At 40.9% G+C, this 22,122-nt stretch overlaps 3 protein-coding genes across 9 annotated transcripts; 2 read left to right on the forward strand and 1 right to left on the reverse strand.

Moving 5' to 3' along the window:
- Positions 1 to 1,529: 1,529 nt before the first annotated feature.
- On the forward strand, positions 1,530 to 15,161 carry Path (solute carrier family 36 member pathetic). The gene is made up of 10 exons (XM_078187280.1): positions 1,530 to 1,809; positions 11,144 to 11,186; positions 11,287 to 11,369; positions 11,557 to 11,655; positions 12,361 to 12,511; positions 12,683 to 12,804; positions 12,971 to 13,335; positions 13,423 to 13,606; positions 13,729 to 13,895; positions 14,027 to 15,161. Exons 2-10 carry the CDS (start codon positions 11,184 to 11,186, stop codon positions 14,266 to 14,268), a joined length of 1,416 nt encoding a protein of 471 aa, XP_078043406.1. The 5' UTR covers positions 1,530 to 1,809; positions 11,144 to 11,183; the 3' UTR covers positions 14,269 to 15,161.
- Rpb10 (DNA-directed RNA polymerases I, II, and III subunit Rpb10) lies at positions 15,135 to 16,023 on the reverse strand. Its single transcript, XM_078187285.1, has 2 exons — positions 15,765 to 16,023; positions 15,135 to 15,509 (listed from the first exon to the last, which is right to left on the reverse strand). The coding sequence occupies exons 1-2, from the start codon at positions 15,857 to 15,859 to the stop codon at positions 15,401 to 15,403; spliced, it is 204 nt and encodes a 67-aa protein (XP_078043411.1). The 5' UTR covers positions 15,860 to 16,023; the 3' UTR covers positions 15,135 to 15,400.
- A 597-nt stretch (positions 16,024 to 16,620) lies between these two features.
- Pan3 (Poly(A) specific ribonuclease subunit PAN3) lies at positions 16,621 to 21,595 on the forward strand. 7 transcript variants are annotated; one of them, XM_078186306.1, is made up of 10 exons: positions 16,944 to 17,306; positions 17,658 to 17,672; positions 18,220 to 18,469; positions 18,628 to 18,885; positions 18,958 to 19,333; positions 19,422 to 19,538; positions 19,785 to 20,024; positions 20,108 to 20,390; positions 20,470 to 20,824; positions 20,932 to 21,595. In XM_078186306.1, exons 3-10 carry the CDS (start codon positions 18,392 to 18,394, stop codon positions 21,046 to 21,048), a joined length of 1,824 nt encoding a protein of 607 aa, XP_078042432.1. In that variant the 5' UTR covers positions 16,944 to 17,306; positions 17,658 to 17,672; positions 18,220 to 18,391; the 3' UTR covers positions 21,049 to 21,595. The 7 variants fall into 7 exon arrangements, with proteins under 7 accessions (XP_078042431.1, XP_078042432.1, XP_078042426.1 ...); XM_078186305.1 differs by lacking the exons at positions 16,944 to 17,306; positions 17,658 to 17,672 and adding an exon at positions 16,621 to 16,896; XM_078186300.1 differs by having other exon boundaries at positions 16,944 to 17,731.
- Positions 21,596 to 22,122: the final 527 nt, after the last annotated feature.

The following is a 22,122-nucleotide window of genomic DNA, read 5'->3' on the forward strand; positions in this document are numbered from 1 at the left end:
GATGCGTCGAATTACGGATCAATGATCACAAGCCTCTGTTATTAATGAACTCGATGCACGCTCGAACGCATACGCTCGCGTATATCGCGAATCCTGATTAGTAAAGTCGTCGACGAGCCTTTCGCTAAATCGATCTCGTTAATTGAACGCGTTTCCCTCGAGCCGAAGAATTGCAACGTGTATTAAATCGAACTATGTAGTTCGGGCTTCGACAAATTAGTTTGCTGCCAAATTATTTCCCATGCAGTCTCCCATTCATAAATACATTTTCAAAGATTTCTTTAGGAATATGCATCCCTTCTTAATAAAAACTTAAAAGATAATCGATTCACCGTTGACTCGCGGTCCGTTGTATGATACGTTGTGCAACGATTACTTGTTTATTCAACTATCTATGACTAATAAAAATCGATTCGTCGACTTCTCCACGAAGCTAGAACATTATGCAACGTAATGCAACTTTTCGAATCGTTTGTTAACAAACATTGCGTAGGGTACGCGTTGAGTCAACGATATCGAACGGATTAGCTCGAGCATAATTATCCTGACCGTGAAGTTCGGGAGTGTCGAGATGGAAGCGGTATATTGTCATTAAATATTATTGATAGCAATGAAAATTCTTGATCGATGGTTAACTCGACCGACTGATTTCAAGCGAAGCACTCGAGGGTCGCATCGTCGTGTGACCGCTGCAACAATCCAGCCCAGGATTTCATCATGCGTCATGCGACTCTGGTAACGTGCACGCCGGGCGTTTTCGCGCGCAAAACCACGCCTAAACTGCTAAACTTGACTGCGATAACGGGGTGATACGTATAATCTGTCCTTTGCGTCGCCAGAACTTTTTATCAGAAGCAAAAGAATCGCTCGACTAGATAACTCGATGCAGTGTGTTATAAGCACCACCCAACCTATTTCAGGGACGTTGCAATTGAACCGACGAAACACTTTCCAAGTACATGCACGTTATCGCTTTTCCAAGAGAGATAGAAGGAAAGTCAGTATCCCTTATCCCGATGGCAATAATAATAACAACAATAAACAATAATAATAAATTTACTCCTTCCCTAAAATACATATATTTTCCACACTTCGCTCGGATTAATCAGCGTTGTCGACAAAAAATCGAAATCGTTCGAAACGATAAGAAATACTTAGGCGAACGAATCTTCGTATTCTGGTAGCAACTTCTCGAAGCGTTTTGAACAGTGTCCCGCGTCAGCGCTTTTGAAACACCGGAAGTGGTCGAACCAAACGGGTCGATAGCTCCGATTTGCTCGAAAACGTCGGGACGCGACGAATCTCGAGCAACGGATAGCGTTCTTCGGCGGTGTGGAAATCTAAACAATTTGTCTATCGATCGGTACGTGGAAAACCGATAAGAAGGCTTTCGAACCACGATTAAAAGTTAAAAGAACAGAAGAAAGAAAAGCGATCATCGATCAAGCACGGCGTTCGACCTCTGGCGGTCGCATGGCGAATCATAGCGGACACTCTTCCGGGGACAAAAACTCGGTTTATTCTTGCCCGGCGTGGTTCCTCGAGTCAGTCTCGTTCGGTCCGTGGTCGTGTCGCGTAGCACGTCGGCATCTGTCCGCGTTTGCACGTTGCTTCCGTTTGAGTCGTCGTGCTGGTGCTGGTACTGGAACGCGTCGGGCCCTTTTCGAAACCGATCTTGCAGATAGCTCTATCCGTTGACCAACCAGCGTACAGGCGGCGTTCTCTAAGGGATGAAGTAACGTCGCACGAGACACGATCGATCGTACCCACGTTGCTTTCGTTTTCACTCCGCACGTGCGCAAACCACAGGTACGTACGCGCGTTCCCAAATTTACAAGTTGAAATCCATTATTGGACACCGTCTGGCACTATTTCAAGCACTCTATTCGAACCGTATTCCCGATTTTCATTAGAAAACAAACGAGACGCTCCGTCGATTCGGATCGCTCTGTGTCGTTGTAGACGTAAGCGAATTCGAGTCGGGACTTGAGCTTGGCGCGCTAGGCCGAGTTCTTTTAGCGGCGGAGCAAAACGTTCGTGTTAGGAATATTTTAAGAACGATGCGAAAGGAAGGACGCTCGCGGAGATTTTGTAATATTTTGGTATTCCGACTTGTTTCCCATCAGTTTCATTGATAAAAAGAACGGCAGACCGTATTCGTGCCTTCGGAATGGAATGCCATTTCGTCTTGGCCATTATCATAATCTGTAATTCATTCGACGCGTATCTTTCTTCTGTCTTTTTCCGAATCTCAACGACCGCGAGAGTATTTTAAGGATTCGTTTCACGCGTGGCCAACCTTCTGTGTAAGAGCGGTTCCGTTGCTACCTACACCCGGTAACCCCTCATAGTTCACTCTGGTGCACATGGTGCACCGACAACGTCCAAAAGTCCTATTATAAAGATAATGTCGCAAAAGAACAAGAGAAAAGCCGTTGCATTTAACATGGACACTAAATTATTATTGTATAATTCGAACACCGTGGTAGACACGTTTTTCTTATCTCGATGGCTGCAACGATTTCAGAAAAGAGGAGTACGCGCGATTTTCGAGACAAGGTAGCGCAATCTCATAGAAATGCTACTTGCTCGACTCGCAAGCGAACTCGCTAACATCCTAACTAACCTTTACGGTCCGTCTTGTTCGAAAATTTTTTTTAACCTATTTACAAATTTTTGAAACAATTTACCTTCGGTTTTCCCTTGAATAGACGATTCTCAAACCGACAGCAACTAACGAAACACCGTTGCACAACATCGTATGGAATCGTAAACCAGACTGTGGCAGAGTATTTTATAGATATTTTGTAGTTTGGTCGTGTTATAACGAAACATGGCCGACTACCTTGTGTAAATATTCAAACTAACGGTAATCTTATAGCCGATACTCTTATCGAAAAAGCAAAATACACGCTGTATACGTCACCTTGAAATGATAGAAGTCGCTTAAAGTTGTGTTCGTAGCGCGTTCGGACATCTCAACCATGCATGGGTAATAGTTTGTTAACCTGAAATGAACACAAACGAATTTCTGTGACTACTTTGCACAAGTGTTCACGACGGTTTACTCGGCCGGTTCGAACGCGGGAATAACGCGTCATAATCGTGGGCGACGTCGCGTGACGTCGCTGCGAGAAACGAAGAAATATCAGGGATTTCCCGCGGGATGTACACCATTTACGTACGCCTAAACGTTGAACACGGATCGTACACGAGACATCCAAGGTGTGTTTCGTCAGAAAAATCAGTCATGCCGCCGCTCGACCACGTGGAGCTAAGTTTGTGTGTGATCGCGACTTGTATGGCTCGCGACGATCGTTGGTCGCGTGTACCGTCGGATGATGCAACTTAGCATCGATATTTCGGACCCGCGCGCATTCGAACTGTGTTCATTCGCGATGGTACCTAGATTTATGCCGAATTTATCGGAAAAGTTAGCGAAATGATTCGCGTGTATAATAATTATTTTATAACGCGTACAATTTGTGTAGACGCTCGGCTTATTCGTACAACACGCGCTATTACGACTATCGATGTCCCTACGTAAGACATAAACAGTGTTGAGCGGAAAGGCATAGGGTTGTATTAGAAAGAACCTCCTCTTGTGAACTACGCACTGTCAAAGCCAAAATAGCCAGGTTAATTATACTTTTACTTGTTGCTGATTCGTTTAACCCTTTATAGACAGGACCGTACCAGTTGTTGCAGGCTCTAAATAGTCTTTGGTAGACTTTTTTTTATTGGACAATTGACAGTATTTATTGTATCGTTCGAATCATTGTTGGCAACTCGTATGTTTCAGCCGGTATCTCTAGTCAATAAACGAGGGATATGGTTTATGGTAACTCGGTTTCGGTAACTAACACGGCTGTCGAAACAATCGAGTGACCGAGCAAAAGTTGCTACACAAATATTTCATCAATCTTTCTTGGCACACCCTGTACACGTGTCTTCGTTCGTTGCACCGTGCGACGACACGGAACATAGAAATCGATTTTCCTTGTAATTGTGAATTCAGCCTGTCCTCCGAATAACAGCGCCAGCGTGTAACACGTTCACGTGTCTCTCCCCGGCCATTTTCGATAAGCTTTTAAAAACATGCTCAGATATTGAATTCCCGAGTTGGTTTTTTCCTGTATTATCGGTCGACCATCGAAGGAGGAAATTCGGGAACAATGAAACGGAAGCAAGGCGCGCGATAAGTCGTATCGCATGTTCGACGTTAACGGATGAATCGAATGTACATAATTTGTCTTATTCCAAGAGGCCACAAGTGTAGGCCGGGCTTGTGTTCAATTTGGCGTCGATACCAAATTAGGGAACGCTTCTTGGAACCAAAGCAGCCTGACTGGATCCAGTTTAGAGGCGACTTGGTGGGGATAGGTCGGAATTGGCGGGTCACATGACTACAATCGGCGTACTTGAAACGTTCGAACACGGTTAAACTTGAACTTTCACCGCGCAGGGAACTCCGGTGACACGAGACTTCCGTCGAATACGCAATGAACGCGAAAGTAAACATTGCATTGAGACATCCCAGGACGGGAAAATACCGAAACCGGTTGAAACACGCTGGTCGCAGCAACGACGCGCGACACCAGGACTCGCCAAAGAATCTCCCAGCACCAGCTGCCATGAATAATTTCATTGACCTTGCACACTCGCTCGACTTAATCTCGCGTAACATTAACTAGACTGACTTTCTTTATTACGTATTCTCGTAACGGAATCATTTATGCGCGAATTATCTGACTCCGTGGTGTTGTATGTATATGTACATATACGCATATAAGACGCGACATCTCGTTAACCTAGAAGGTAGCCGTAATTATTATTGGAGTATTATCGAATTAAATGTCAGACACGCGTCGTAGGAACGCCGTATTCATTCGTATCGCCGGAATAACGGTTTTCGAAATGAGTTTGCGCGTTTCAATGACGCGTTTCTCTTATCGGTTTCATATGCTGCGCGTCGACTTCTGTATTATGCAATTATTTAATAGGAAATTTATTTAATAGACTTTGGACACGTTTCCTGTTTGACGCGACGCGCGTCGCATTGAATACGCAATCGGTTCGAACATTATTAAATTAACTTGGAGCATCTTCGAGTCAGTTAACAACTACTGCCCATAGATTGTTAATACCTTAATCTATTTAAAACGAATTTCATTGTACGATTAATGTTTGCGATAGTTTTGAGGCGATGGAAGTCGACCGTGCAACCGAACCTTGACATCTACGCATGTGGCAACGAACTAGGAAACTTACCGAGGTGACCCAGATCGGGAACGCGTTTAGCAATATCGATCAAACTTTGGTGCAGGTGGTTGAAATGTTGCGTCGCGCGTGGCTGTATCTACAGAGTATTGAATACATGCGTAGTATAAATTGACTACAGGACGACTTACAGTCTGGTATTAAAATGTCCGAACATTCGATTACAGCTACGGATGAAACTAGCTCGGTTTACATTCGAATGTTGATAGGGACGGGATTGTTTGTTGATAAACCGACTATACGTACTCTCGGCTATATAGAAGATAGGATGTGCCCAGTCATTCGCATTAGTCACGGAGTTGTCGCCTCGAGAATAGGTGCCAATTCATTGTTGGTATCTATCAACGTTCCGCAGCCTACGGGTTGCATTTCTGGGTTGTTGAGCGTAGTTGTGAAATGAGAATGACACAGACTGTAGACGATGCGTAGGAAAACTGGTCTGAAAAAAGATGCATCGTGTCATCTAATGACATCCCGGTTACGAGAACATTTCGTGGTACGAAATGAAATTTTAATTCGAAATATCTTTACACTGGTAATTATTTTCCTCTTTCGCGGAATTGAAACTTTCTTGCTCGCGCTCTTTGCGAAAGATCGTATCGGCAATCGAAAGTCAAACTATAATTCGCTTGCGCCTGACTTTCGTAAATCGAATGTTTGCACCTTTTTGCGGATATGAAAATTGGCATGTGTTCTAAATTACACGCTAATTTCAATAGATAATTGTAGCAGCTATGGTAGATAATTCTCGGGCTAACAACCTGCAACCTTTCACTGGGCGGTTCTTTACGCGCTGGCAATTTGCATCGAAAGATCGCGTTTCGCAAAAATCCGTAATAACGGTGCGACTTTGAATTTTTCTGGCGCCGTTGGTGCGGATTTCAGATAATTCTAGGCTACCGGATAATCGATCTTCTCGGTGGAATATTTCGCGGCGTTGATGTAACTCGGCGGGCGCGAAGGATGATGCACGAACAATGGGAAGCTGCGGCAACTTCGTGCGACGATCCGTTCCCGATAAGATCGGTTTTTTGGGATCAAGAAAACAATTGTAACGATAGCAATTTCCGTCGAATGGAAATATCGTCGGATTGTAAATGTTAATTATCGCTTTTTATTATTATTTGCTTTCTTAAAAATTCGATGGTAAATTCGTTGATGTTATCGTCGACAAAGTTAACCGTAGTTGGGGAAAGGTTAACTATGAAAGTTGAACGACCTAATTTCTAACGTAACACTCAACCCGGTAATTGTTGCCCTAACGAGGATAGATTAAAGATTAATTAATTCTAATGCGAATTACAAGAATCGCTCGCGGGATCTCCGCGATCGTCTCGTGTTCTCTAATTCACGATGGACAGTGGGCGAGGATAACCCTTGGTACACCGGCGAATCTTTCTTTCGATTAGCAGTCCTCCTTTCGCCCAATGCCGAAACTACGAATCGCTTGGTTGGAGTCGCAAATTAGATTCCTATGGGAAATCAAAGTTGCTCGCATCGAATTGCAAGATAATTGCATGCTCTGCACAACCACTGCATTACGTTTTACACGAGAACGTAGAGAAACAGACTGCTGCGTTGTTCGAAGGGCGTTTCCTTCTCGGAGAACCGGGAGTCGCCAGCGAACAAGAGGCCAGCATTTATCGCGACATTTCCCAACCTCGATAGTTTAAAAAGATATATCCTAATTGCAGGTTTCTCATGTTTCTGCTAATAAACTGCTCAACCGAAAGCGCATGACATCTACGCGCAGATTGACAGCGGCCTGCTGTTCCGCTAGCAGAAAACGCGGAGCTGTCTTGTGATCTAACCAAGAGCAAACTCTGTAATTACACCCAGATATTTTCTAGTTAGAGAAGAAGCAGGTGTGATATTGCCGTTTGAAACCTGTGCGTGCGCGTGCGCGTGCACGTCGGCTGCACCGAGCGACGTACCGACTGGTTTGAAACGTGTTCGAATGCCAATAAATTACAACGACGGTTCTTTTATCTTTGCTTGCTTTAGCTTGACACCGAGTCACGGAGTCGCGACTCGCGACTCGCGATGTCAAGTATCGCGCGAATCATCATAGCCATAGCCGTAACATCGTTAAATCACGATGATTCGATGATTCAAACGCGACCACCTGCGACATATAAGAACTTCTGCTTGCAAAAGACCGCCATTAACTATTAAACTGATTTTTTGCTTGGCCTCTCCTTCGGTTTCTGCCGTTTCCTAAGCTCTCTCACAGCTTGAATTCTCTGTGTGAAAAATACTTCTCTGCGGAAAGCAACAAGTAAAAGCGCAAGACCACTTTTTAACGCCATGTACGCGAATCAACGAATCGATGAAATTAATAATGAAACACAAAAAATAAGCAAATTAGATTCGACGTTATCGCGACCAAAGAATCGAGAGTAGCACCGATTCGCTGCTGCGCAAGGATTTACGATTTTGTCCGAGCAAGACGCGTAGTTCCGGGAAGTTATTGGCGATTCTACCAACGTATTGCACTTCGGCTGCAGAGAATAATAATTGCTACGAATTTGATTACTCGTCTAGCAGAAGGCACGTGTTTACAAAATGCGGTAGATACAATAGAATTTTTGTAGCGCCACGCCGATTACTTTGCGTACCCGTATATCTTATACGATAAAACTGCACAATCGGTCTAATCGGGCGCTTCCACGCACCGTATCAAAAGTTATCGGTATTACATAAATACTCGTACTACTTATGTTTTCATGATTCCGTAATTGTAACGAAATTCCAAAACAAATTTTCTGGCATCGTGTTTTATAAGGAAACATCGAGATCGGCACATAATTTTTTAATTGTTGCCCGACAGTAACACTTATGGATTCCTTATGGTTTTTGTACATTTGAAAATTCTTTATTTAGAATACGAACTGCATTAAAAAAGAATAAAATCAAATACCGTCGCCTTGAGGACAGATGCTGAAATAAAATTAGCGACAAGAAGTGGGACCATTAATTAACTGATACGCGTGTCACGAATTCTGCAGAAGTGCGCGTGCACTCGTAAGGCTATTTCAAACTTGTAAACTATCGAGTCGGATCGTGATAAATAACTTTCGTCGAAGGCATTGAAAAATTATTCGCAAGCGTGAACTGACAAAAATAATAGGTCTAACAGTTTCTTATCGTTATACTTGGTTATAGTTAATTAGACCGATATTAACCAGAGAAATGAAATCAGAAATTATCTTTGATTCTGCCGAATATGTCGTATGTATAGTGTTCGAAAGCGATGATATAATAATGGTATTAAAGTATTTAGTCTAATACGTGTAAAGTGTGAAATTCGCGCCTGGTATAGAGCAATTTCGGGTCGCGTGACGGGAACATATCCATACGCAGGCGATTCGAACGGGCGTTTGGCTCTCGTTTGAAATTTTTGGCTCCAGGCAAAGATGCTTCCTGAGCGGAGTGTAAAAAGTATCGACCATCGCCGTAACTGCAAAAAAAGCTGATAATCTGAGATAACGTTAAGCATCGCGCGTCACGCATCACCCGGTCATTTATTTTTAGGCACGACGCGCGTGTCCGTTGTGATCCTATACCGTGATCCGTATGATTGCCAACCGTTCTATATTTTTCAGGACAATGTCCGGAGTTACGTCCGAAATGATCGATGAATGCCAGTCTAACGATGATCGCTCTTCTTTCTCCGATTACCGTTTCGTTTTCTCTCCGCGATTGCAGATTGCGCTCCCCAACAGCCACCACCAAGCTCTGTATCCACCGTAGAAATTATTTATAAACCCGAATTCGTATCAAAGAATTTTTGTAGGACGGCGCCTATGGTATACGCGAATTTCCGAAACAGAATTTCTTGAATTTCTGAGCCGCGAGCAATATTTTTTCGAGTACTTACATATTTGCATCCGCTAACGCCAAGTCGTCCGGCTAATATGATAATTGGAAACCAGACCAAAGTGCGTGTCTATTTCTATGTTTAACCATATGCCATACGGCATTTGAGAGGCTCTTCCTTATGTTAGCTAAATCTCACGATGAGTCATCGGAATCCATGATACCTCCTAATTATAACCGTAGAAAGTCGGCAAGCTGGTAGGCTGAAACAATACACGCGTTCGATCGATTGTCAACCGTCGATCGCGAGATCTTGGCATGCGAGATCAGAGACCTAGATTTTCGTATTGTTTATTGGCTGTGATCTGCGATAAAGGCATATCGAAAAAATAGCTTGTTCGCGGCCCATTAATTGCGCGTTCGACGATGAAAGACGCGCCGATTAAGGTTGACGATAATCCTCTTTGTCTGCCAAGTATGTATCGGCGAACAAAGAACCGTGCATCTGTTAACTGGTACAGTTTTTACAACTGCAACCACGGCGACTCTTAAAAGATGAAATCATCGCATTAACGCTTAAAACACTACCGTAACAACGTCTGTTTTCTTTTTTTTTCTTTTTTTTTTTTTTTTAGAGATACCTTTAAGTGTTAATTTTGCGATACACAGTGTTCCAACATACAAAATTGATTCTCGAGATGGATAATTTTTGAAGATGTGTGCGAGAAAACGAAATTGGGGACGAATTTCCAAAACTTTCAGAATTCTCGAAAATTTCATTACCGTTTCAACGAGATCTTCCTCCTAAGTTAGACTTTCGATTTTGCAGAAAGTCGGTTTTTTGTCCGCTGATTACATCACCGATAACGTCATCGTTCGACCGAACACGTTTTCCTGACCAAACAGGTTTTTTTCTCTTGTAATCTATGATCGTCGACGTTTTTACAACGGCAGTACAAAGGACATTGAAATTGAAATTCGGTACTCGGCGAACTCTTCCTGCGTAGGCGTAGCCATTGTGTTACGTTCCCAAAGATAACTCGCGCTGGAAAGTTTTTCACTGAGAAACAAGATATTTATTGGCATCGCGTTACGAACAGGAGAGCCATTGGCACACATCTGGAGGAGCTTCTTCAATTATGGAACGCTAAGGGAACACTTCCGTTAGAATTACAACAGTAATTTGGAGATTAAGTTCACCCCTACCGGTTAATTATATCTGTCACGATGTTTGGCGTGCGCGATACAAATAAAGCAATCATTTTTAATTGCTATGAACAACTTTTTTACAAGGCGGGGGGAGAAAAAAAATTGCGTTTATTTAATATCTATTGCTTCGGTGTAAGTGTTTTTGAGAGTTTTACGCTGTCGCGCAAACTATTATTAAAAGGAACATTGTTCGCGCGATTGTGTTAATTTACCTGGTCCCGTGTGTCCCTATCGTTTCGCATTCCCGCAAACGTTTTTAGTGCACCGAGAAATTGCAGTTCGCTCGGTCGTAAAAATCTCGTAATCAAAATCGACATTATACTTCTGGATTTATATATTCTGGTCCATTTATACTTTTGGAAACAATGCAGTCGACTGCGCATTTTGCTGGAATGAATTTCAAATCGAATTTATTAGATTAGAAATATGTACTCCGATTTATTTCTAGACCCGATGTCTGTCAATCAATTATATCTTACACCGGTATCTAGAGATTCTAGATCTAGATACTCTAGACGGATTAACGATAATGACAAAAGCGACTGCTCATTTAATTTGCCTCGACAACGATCGACGACAAATCGCGATCAGCAAGTTAAAATTAAAAGTTTCCGTGCTTTCATTTAATCTCGTTGAGTAACCGATGTTTGCTTCGTCGAAAAGCTTCCAAAGATTATTGTTATCGTTAATTTTATGGTTCCATAAAATATTAAATAATTAGTCGATAAGTTGTAATTGTCCCGAGAAATATCTTTTTACGTATCGTTGCCCCCCCCCCCCCCCCCCCCAAATGATGTGTATGTGTATATTTTAATTGTTGACCTTCTGATTACAGTTAATTCATCTCAGTTGCCGAGCACCGCACAAGCACCAAAATGGTATGTATATGTTCGCAGAACCATAATCGTTTGTAGACCACTTTTAATCGGTGAGTATTCAATAGTAATTTATTGCTTTTGTTTGTTTTTTTTTCCGCAGGAAAATAATAAACCGCCAACGGAGATGGATACCTTCCTGCCTCAGGACGGATCCGTCATGAAAGACGGCGTGCTACCATCCAAGTAAGGCTTATCAATGTTATCCTTGCAACATCGATTCAAGAAGTGCTCAAAATTCGAATTTATTTTTGACCTATTATCGGCAAGATCGAGCGAATGGCATCGCTTATCACTGAAAAATACTGAATGCAGTTTATTCGTTTTATTCTATGATAAATTTTACGTTTTAATTCTTTTCTTTCCTTTGCAGATATAAAGTACAAGTAGCTCCAAGAGATCTGGAATCCGCACAAGGAGAGGGCAAAACGTTTGATCCGTTCACTGAACGAATAGTTGATAACCCGACGACGTGAGTGTCCGAATGCGATATAATGATTAATGAAACAAAAATTTAATAATATAGTCCATCGAACCTATAGCGACGATTTAAAGTACGCATGTTGGCACGTGTCTCCGTATTTTGTGCAAATATTGGCAGCACAATTGTGCTTTGTCTCCGTGCGAAATATCCTCGGCAATTTTATTATGCTCAATTGTGACAATTTTATTGTCAATTATGCTGACAGCCCTGCAATCTTACTTAGAATTTAACTTTGTTCGTATATGTTCATATTTCTATTATCATTATTAGTTTATTGCAGATTTTTATGCAAGGTAAAGTCTTTTTGTACCGACTGCGAGAAATCTGTTCTTTTTTTAATCTTTTACTGTTTTCTATTCCACATACTTGATTATCTCGTAAATTCATGACATCCGCAGTTTAATTATCAGCGATAGAATTATTTATATATTTGTACGTATTTTCCACTTAGAACTGAGATTGCGCCATTCAATTGGTAAAGTACGTGTATCTGTTATTCGACGCGCAATCAAACGATTAGCAAAAGAGTTTGTAAAATAATGTGCATCGAACAGGGTTCAAAGTCTTTATTATTCGGTTGTTCAGATTATATTTGTGAAAAGTTTTTGGTTTTTCTGTTGACAAGTAAAGATATTCGCGTTCTCATAATTTCTGTGCGATAATCGTCAATTACAGCTTCGTTTTGTTTTTCAGGGACTGTGACACGTTAACGCATTTACTGAAGGCCTCGCTCGGCACCGGTATCCTATCTATGCCGATTGCTTTCAAGCATTCTGGTCTTCTTGTCGGTGTTTTCGCTACGATCCTGGTAGCATTTGTTTGCACGCACTGCGCGTACATTTTGGTAAACCATAATTTCAATGTATACTTATAGATTGCGGATTTTATGGTATCTTATATTTTTCGAATATAAACGTAGGGCATTTTTTATTTATGTAGAAATCCGTGGTCTAACAAGATACCGATACCGCGAAAACGGTATTGTTAATTGTAAATGCGATCGATCGTGTTTCAGATAAAATGCGCACACTTTCTTTATCATAAAACGCGTCGAACAGAAATGAGCTTCGCGGACGTAGCGGAAGTAGCGTTTTCCACGGGACCAGAGTGGGGAAGGAGGTTTTCGAAGCCAGTTAGGTAAGATGTAACGCTTGCTTACACAGGTGACATTGGTAACGTTCATTAGTTCTTGCTGTTGGAGTAGAAATCACTTGACTGCGTATAGTAAGATCAAATAGATCGTTACACAACTTTATCATCATAAGCATGATTACGTAACGCCTCGCGGTTTTTCTGTCCACAGGTATCTAATTCAAATTAGTTTATTTGCAACTTACTTTGGCACCTGCAGTGTGTACACAGTGATAGTTGCAGCAAATTTTAATCAAATCATCGAGCACTATGCAAATATGGCCGAAGGTGAATTTAGTACAAGATTAACGGCAGCCTGTCTGCTGATTCCCATGATACTGCTCAGTTGGATACCAAACCTGAAGTATCTTGCGCCTGTCTCCATGATAGCCAATATATTTATGGGAACAGGTTTGGGAATAACGTTTTATTACTTAGTATGGGATCTTCCACCTTTAACGTCGGTGTCATTGATGGCACCTATCTCCGGGTTCCCGCAATTCTTCAGTATAACTGTCTTTGCCATGGAAGCAATAGGTATATCGAATTCAAAATTTGTATCGTTGACGAAACGGTCAGGCAGCTACACTAAGAAGACAAATAACTGAACAATCACTGTTTCAGGTGTTGTAATGCCGTTGGAGAACAACATGAAAACGCCGCAGCATTTTGTCGGAATCTGTGGTGTTCTCAATAAGGGAATGTCTGGAGTTACTCTTATATACATTCTATTGGGATTCCTGGGCTATGCAAGATATCAGGAAAATACTCTAGACAGCATTACATTGAACTTACCCACAGGAGAAATGTAAGTTACTGCATACCCACGGTAAAAGAAAGAAACATTTCAACACCTGGAAACGATCTTTTACTTACACAGTGGTAGTAATAGTTTCGAATAAACTTGATAATCGATATGTTAATTTCCAGACCAGCACAGGTTGTAAAGATCTTGATAGCCCTGGCAGTTTATTGTACATTCGGTCTTCAATTTTACGTGTGCCTTGATATCGCATGGAATGGTATTAAAGACAGGTTCCAGAAGAAACCAGTCCTGGCCAATTACATTTTAAGAACAGTTATGGTCGCGGGAGCAGGTATTTTTAATTAATGCTATGCATAATAAGATAACCCGATAAACACTCTCATTAGTTTAAATGGAAAAAATATTATGTCGCCTGACAAGTTATTTTATAATAATAATGAAATAAATTGCATTATGTTACAGTTCTATTGGCTGTAATCGTGCCGACTATCGGACCCTTCATTGGATTGATCGGTGCATTTTGCTTTTCCATACTGGGACTCCTGATACCGGTGTTTATAGAAACTGTAACGTACTGGGACGTTGGTTTCGGTCCAGGAAATTGGGTGGCGTTGAAGAACATCGTCATATGCATCATCGGTTTCATGGCATTAGTGTTCGGATCTCGTAGCGCGCTGATAGATATCGTGAAATTATACAGTTAAAAGTGGGTGTCATAGTACGATGTGTACATATTCCAATGTCCCAAACGATAAACGTTTGAAGATACACTCACAAGATTCGTAGGAAATAAATTTCTGATATGTTTAAGTAGACAATCACGAATGATGCGTATCATTTGCAATAACTTATTTTCCAAAAGCACCTTGGCGATGAGAAATTGTATCAGAAATTTACTTGCTACTCATGTGCCTATAAGTGAGGGCTCTAATTAGATTCAAAGAAACTATTTCGTTACAAAGATCGCTTCGGTCGCTATACGAAGAAAAGCCAAAGCACCGATGTTCGGTGTAGTCTATGTATGTTTTGAAGTATGCCTCCACGTGCAAATTTCTAAAATTATACCATCGGAGAATAAAAGCATGTAATTACGATCAGTATACGAAGTAGGCGATGCATTTCTAAGTGCTAGTAACCGGCACATTTATAATGTTCATTCGATGGTAGGCATATACAGACTGAGTACCATTGGCAGTATTCGAGTTGTAAAGAAATACATTGCAACAGAGAATTGTTAATATTTAAAACAAAAAAACTGGAAGATTAAGAATTTGTATTATTTATGGTAATTCGTTCGATTTTAACATATAGTACTTCTTTCCTATGATTTTTAAACATATCTTGTATAAAATTCTAAATGTACAGTTTCTGTTCTGTGACTAGACAAACCATAGACATACAGTGTATAAAATGTTTCACACTTCTATGTTGCATTTACTGTGAATACATAAAACATAAAAACAGAATGTTTTATCAGAGCAATGTTTTTTGCTTAGAGACTTTTGTAAACTAATTAATTGTTGAAAATTTTTACACATTTATGGTAAAAAGATAATCAAAATGCAACAAATACAGTTATAAAATACATTTTACACTACATTTTGTGTATTTATTCTTCCTGCTTATTGCATATACAATTAGAGGAATGCCACGGTAATTTATGAAATAGTAACAAATAATGCCTATATTCTAAAGCCATTTCATGCAACACATGAATCGATGTGCTTCATTTCCATTGTCTGCCACAATTATCCTTTAACTAATTTATACAATTATATTACAACTTGTGGATTAATGTACAAGGTGAAACGTGAAGATGAATATTAAGAATGTCGTCTATTTTTCCAATGGCGCATAATTCAAAAGTTTCTCGATCAAATCGACATGTCCGAGAAGCATTCTGCGGCAACAGTATCTCTTCAATCCTAGTGCATCAAGTGCATCTCTGCAATGCATAAACAAACACATTTAGATGACAACAATATGTACTTTACCAACAATCATATTATAAATTATTATTACTTATAGATCAACAAAAATATAATTCGCTAAAGTCACACATTTCAGGCGGCCAATATACATAAGTTTGTTTAACCCGAAAGTTCTATGGAAGTAAGGTTAGAATTTTATTGACGGCAATAACTAAACCATATATGATGTGAAACTATTAATTAACGTATTGATAAAATATAATAATTACCCTTCTGTATATTCCGCCTGCAGCAGACCAAGGTAAGCTTCCCATTTATTGCCAATCACTTTTCCACAAGTAAAACAACGCACCGGTATGATCATGGTTATAAATTGCTTTAAACTGTAGTTCACACCGTGGTCTCTCTCTTGTCACTAGAGGATTTATACATACAGCAATGCTCTTATTCTTATGCCTGATCCGTTAACAAGAATTGATGTAGAAATTTGTTCTATTCTGATTAGCTAACGATTCACTGTTGAGCCAGAATCCATTGCGGATTGGATGCGTAGTAAAATTATAGGGGTGTGCTCGACAGCTTAGAAAGGAAGAAAAACGTATTCTATATAATGTAGCGATAAGTTCCCGACACGCCACCTATATATAGCTAGGTTAAGTAAGATGTAACTCGGTTCAGTAAATTACTAGTCGTAGAATAGTTAGTTTTGGGCTCTTAAATTGTAAGTCTAGTTTAAGGGTAGCACGTTCACGAAACTTGATGGAGAAGGAAGGGCGAAGGTATCCTTTCTTTTCCCGATCATATAAAAGAGAGTTGCTTTTGAAACTCCTTTTCGTTGAGTAGAAAACATTGATTGTTGGAAACCCTAGTTAACAATTATTGAGATAACTGAATTTTCAAAATTTTGTAAATTCATAAACTAAAAAGTATTATCAACAATTGTAGCATACGAAAATTTTACGGGGCAAAATGTACATGTCGAATGTCGTGGCAAGTGTTTCAGATGGAGCCACCGGGCAAACGGATGCGCGAATAGAGTGAGATTGCAAGTATACTAAAGTGAGGCAGCTACATTAGTCGTCGGTGTGACTCGTTTCGCTTGGGTTCTGCCGATGTCGTGCTCTCTTGTTTACGCGCCACTCTGGCTAAATACGGGGTGGGGTGAGTATTGCTTACCTGCGAAGCGTTGACCAATCGGAGAAAGGCAATTTCTATACCTGTCCCTATATCAAGTAGCGGTTTGCCCACGGCTTAGAGCAGTTGCTGCGTGCTACGATTCGGGTATCGTGTGGTGAAGTGTTCCTTGTTCTCGCAGCAGTTGCAGATCATCGGATCAGTGGTTGGCAGTTGGCTTTGAAGTGTCTACAGTGAATACACTAGTTTGTGGCGTAGTTTTAGAAGGTAGTTGCATACATGTACATATAAGTTTCAAGCCCAGAGACGAGCAGTTTTCATAGAACATATTTAAATTTGTAATTAATTAATAGTGAAGAAGATATAATTTATTTATGAATATACGAATTTCTGTAGCTGGAATGTTTAGTGAAGGTTACTCGATTCAACAATTCGATGTTGGAAAGTTTAAAGACTCGTACTAGTGATAAGAGTTTCGCCTCTGGTGTAGTTTATTCCGTGACGGAAAGACAGCTGCTCCGATCGAAGGACATGAATAGGAGGGCGGAAGGGTGAGAGGGAGAAAGAGAAAAATACGAGGCCGAAGCAAAGGGAGAACACCATAAACATACAAGATCAGATTGGTTCTGCGTTCTGCTTTCTCCTTTGTCCGCCGGATGGAAACATGTTATAACACGGTCAGACAGCTATCAAAAATCGCCGTTCTAATTACCGCGTATCTCGCTTTATTTTGTCGGTTGGTTCGCGCGATCACCGTGGTGTATCGGGACTGTATCGTGGCGATCGGAATTTTGGCGCCGTATCACCGACGCGACATCAGTGACAGCATAAACGGTTATGTTAACGCGGCGTACATCTCGTACGCGTATCGTTATCGTTGCACGCTTAATCGTATCTTCACTCATTTGTTCGTTCTCCCTCTCTCGCGCTCTCTCTCTTTCTCTCTCTCTCTCTCTCTCTCTGTCTCTTCTAGTTTCGTTGTGCCCGACGAATTTGTGGTCACGGTGGTCGCGCTTCTCCGTTTTCAGTAATCTGCAGCCAAGGTTATATCTTGTGCGTCTTTTGTGGCTGTATTGTCAAAATCAGCTGCCATTGCTATAGCGTACGATTACACTGGCTTGTCTGTGATTTATCTTTCGTTTTGTTCACCTTTTTTTCTCTCAGTTTTTTCACTGAACCGCGGCCCGCCACTGCTGACATTTCATTCAGTGTCTACGATTCTTCTTATCGTCCGCATTTAGAGAGTAGCGTAGCCGTAGTACGCGTCATATTCCTCTCTTTCCGCAGAATGAGCGGTGCATTTTATCGATGTCTTTCTTTTCGCCGTACTTTTTTCTGATACAGTGCAATAATTAATCTGCACGATTCATATAAACATTGACATCATCTGTGTTCTTAGTTATTTTTTATATGAAAATGTTAAGAACGGTATTGTAACAAGATTCACATTGAATTACTTAGATGCATTACAATTGTATACAATACTTTGTATTTTGCTCAAAAACATCTATCCTAATAATGTTAGATTATATTATATTCATAATATATTTAAAGCAATTAATTTTCTGTTTTCATTCGTGCGTATTGCAGGTCCTGGTGACTGTTGAGTCATACATCTGTATGATAGGAGACCTAAAAAGTGGTGATTAAAGACTATTGTTAATCAGGATTTGGAAGCTCAAGTTTTCTACCTGAGAGTAGATAAACGGAAGAGGAGTGTGGATTTAGTGCGATAGCAGTAAATGCAGTGGTTGAAGGAGAGATGGACCCATCAATGTTTGTTGCGTATACTCCTCAAACAAACGGCGTTCCACTGGAGTCCAAGCTTGCTACCTACATGGTGAGATACACTCTTTTGCAATTAAATTTTGGGACATGGCAAAGTCTATAAAAGACCGATTACGATATGTCCTGCAAAACTTTGCTGTTTTCTTGTCGTACTTAAAAATCATGTACACGCACATTTATAGTATTCTCATTATTTGTACTTTTCAACAGAATCGGCCAGGTTCAACAGTGACTATACATGCTCCCACCATTACAAAACATTTGGCCAACCTTACTCTGGATTCACAGAAAAAAATAACTGCCAGTCCAGAATTTGTACCAGGAAGGGGTCTTACTAGTAGCAACAGCAGTTCTCCAAATCTTTTCAATAGTTCTTATCATTCTCAAGAAAATGTGGGTGGTACGACTTATTTTTACCTTGGGAATGCTGCCACCGATACTGTTGGAGCAGAAGAAGGAACTGAAACTGTAAGCAGAGTTTTGAATTCGTACACCTTTTATTCCAGTCTTCGACCGACTAACATGAATTTTTGCTGATAGATTGGAACCGTGGGAGCAAGTCAGATAGGATACATCTATCCGGGTACACCCGCGCATCTTCAACCTGTGAAACCTGCAAAACCTCCATCGTCCACCAGCTCGTCGGCTCCGTCGACTCCGCCGCCTCAAGCAGCACCTAGTTTCTTTATCAGCGAGAGCTTACGAATGGACATACTTCAAAAGAATGCGTTAACGTTAGCACAACCGGACATAGTACGATTCCCCGATTTACCTGACGAGGTAGATAGTTACCATGAATTGTGTCCGCTGGAACCGATTACTAAGCCATCCTCAACCATGCTTGGATACCAAACTTCAACGTACAAAGCTACGAGCATTAAAAATGGTACACGATACTGTTTACGTCGCATACACGGTAAGTTTCCTTAACTTGACCGCACAAATCGATCGAACGAAATATCTCTGAGAAATATGTACTTAAGTAAAAATTTCATTTTTGTTAGATTTCAGACTTGCTAACACAAAGTGTATGGTGCTGGTGGATATGTGGAAACGATTATCACATACCAATTTGGTGCAGTTGAGAGAAGTTTTTACTACCAAGGCATTTGGTGACCATTGTTCGTATTAATGCTTCAATCCTGCAAAAACACACCGTCTTCTTTAGAAATTCTGGAAAACTTTCTCAAATTGCGTTCGGATACTGTCGCATAGTTCAGAACTACGAAATTGATCCTAATTATTTTGCAGTAGTGAAAATCGTTCTATAGACAATTTTGCTGAAGGTCTACGAGAACCCAATGTGTCGTTGCAGTATTAAAAATCGTGCTAGGCGTTTGTTTATAGATCAAACTTTGTAATTTCAGCCATGGTATTCGTCTACGACTACCATCCTGGCTCCGAAACGCTAATGAACAAGCATTTCTCACCGAGCGAATTAAACGGCTACACGGATCCATTCTCGTCGGATCCAAACGCGCCTCGGCCATATAGTCATACAAAGAACACGATCCTGAGACAGCAACACGGTAGTATGTTGCCGGAGAGTGTAATCTGGAGCTACATAATTCAACTCACTGCTGCTCTTCGCGTTATACACGCTGCTGGTTTGTACAACCATAAAGCGTCCTCGCCTTTAGATTGACTCAATGCTCTGTTAATCCTTCAACCGATGAAATTTTGCTTATAGGTTTGGCATACAGATGTTTGGACCCAACAAAAGTGTTGCTCACGTCGCGAACAAGACTCCGTTTAAGCTGCGTCGCTATAGCGGACGTGGTCACATTTGATGGGAACGCTGCGAATCCACTCTCACTTATTCCACATTACCAACAAGAGGATCTAATTGCCCTAGGGAAATCGGTGTTGGCTTTAGCGTGTCGCAGTCTCCTTGCCATCCATCGTGATAACATGCAAGCCTCTCTCGAACTCGTCGCACGTTCTTACTCGACGGATTTACGGAATCTTATTCTGTTAGTATACCGCACATAGTCTTTTCGTGTTAACAAATTGATTTGCCACGTGCTAAATTTTTATTTGTAACTTGTGCAGGTATCTACTTTCTAATCAAGCACGAAGGAGCGTAACGGATCTCATGCCAATGATAGGAGCTCGATTCTATACGCAGTTGGACGCCGCTCTACTACGATCCGATATGTTGGAGAACGAGGTGGCCAAGGAGCTCGAGAACGGCCGGTTATTCAAATTGCTCGTAAAGCTGGCCACCATCAACGAAAGACCCGAGCTTAACATGGAACCCACGTGGGCAGAGACGGGTGACCGATACATGCTCAAATTGTTTAGGGACTATGTGTTCCATCAGGTGCTGGCCGATGGAAGACCGTGGCTGGACATGGCACATGTTGTATTTTGTTTAAATAAGTTGGATTCAGGGTCTCAGGACAAGGTATGTTTCATTCGAAATGATCTTTCTTTTCGTAGCATTACAAAAATGTTTATATATTCGTTATTATAAAGTAGCTTTTTCTAATAATTTCTGTTATAATCTTTTAGATATGTTTAATGTCACGAGATGAACAAAGTGTATTAGTAGTAAGTTACGCCGAGTTACGGCAATGCTTGGAAACCTCGTTTGGAGAGCTGGTACAATCTGCAAAGGATACTGTCTAGGTCTGTGACGTATTATTTTTTTTTTTCCTCGTCGTACCGACTAGACAGTACGTACTCCGAACCATAAATGTGATATCACCACTTAGCGGTACTATCATTTTAAACTTTATCAAGACATAGAAGAGTGAGAGATGTGGTCCGGGATTCGAGTTTGGTGATAAGTATAATAAAAAGAGAAAAAGTGAACGAAAAAAAAGAAGAAAAAACAATAGTACGTGAACCAGTTTGTGAGCATGATCTGTATATTTGAATCATTAGAGATACCAGACAAAAGGTATTCTGGTAACTGCCATTCGAATGTAACATATGTGTGCAAGGTGATAACTGTAAATCGGAAGAGAATCGACCGATCGAATTTCTGATACAGACGTTATTACGGTACTATACAAGGAAACAAATGTGTACACAACTTAATAATGTAATGAAGTCTTAAGAGGTCTTAAGAACACCTAAACACAGTCTGTGTATAGAATAGATCTTAGTTTTTAGGATACAGCTGGTAAGCATTAATTTTGAAATAAATGTTTATTTTTGAAAGCAATCTTAATTAACGCTGTTCTTACTCGACAAAAATACCATCGAGTATCCTGGATGTATAAACTTTACTTTCTCCAAGCTCGTTCTTTTATTAAATCTTGCACTTGGTTTGTTCCGCTGTATCCAGTTGCCGATCCGTAGATTCGGTTCTTGAACTGTCCTATCTGCATTCCCTGTTGCTCTCCACCTCTCTTCAACCGCTGTCCGCAATCAGTCAAACTTGATCTCATTTCCTTCGCACAATTGCACGACCGACTACACCACGGACTCTTGCGCGCACATGCACTCTCTCGACCGTACACATGGTCGGACGACGCTATCATTTTCCTACGCAAATGTAATTATTGGATAGCGGACATTTACTCGAATCCTTAAAAAAGTGAACGTTCAAGAAAAGATTAATTTCCTCGTTCGGTTAAAATATGAAATAGAAGCCCGAGATTTCTCAAATTTTCGTTACGATCTGCCACCTAACAATAAAAATCTCTTCGTTACAACCGGTTTTTAGCCATATGCCAGCTTTAAGGAAGGCTTTGC

This window comes from Augochlora pura, chromosome 7, assembly GCF_028453695.1.
Source record: "Augochlora pura isolate Apur16 chromosome 7, APUR_v2.2.1, whole genome shotgun sequence".
NCBI lineage: Eukaryota > Metazoa > Arthropoda > Insecta > Hymenoptera > Halictidae > Augochlora > Augochlora pura.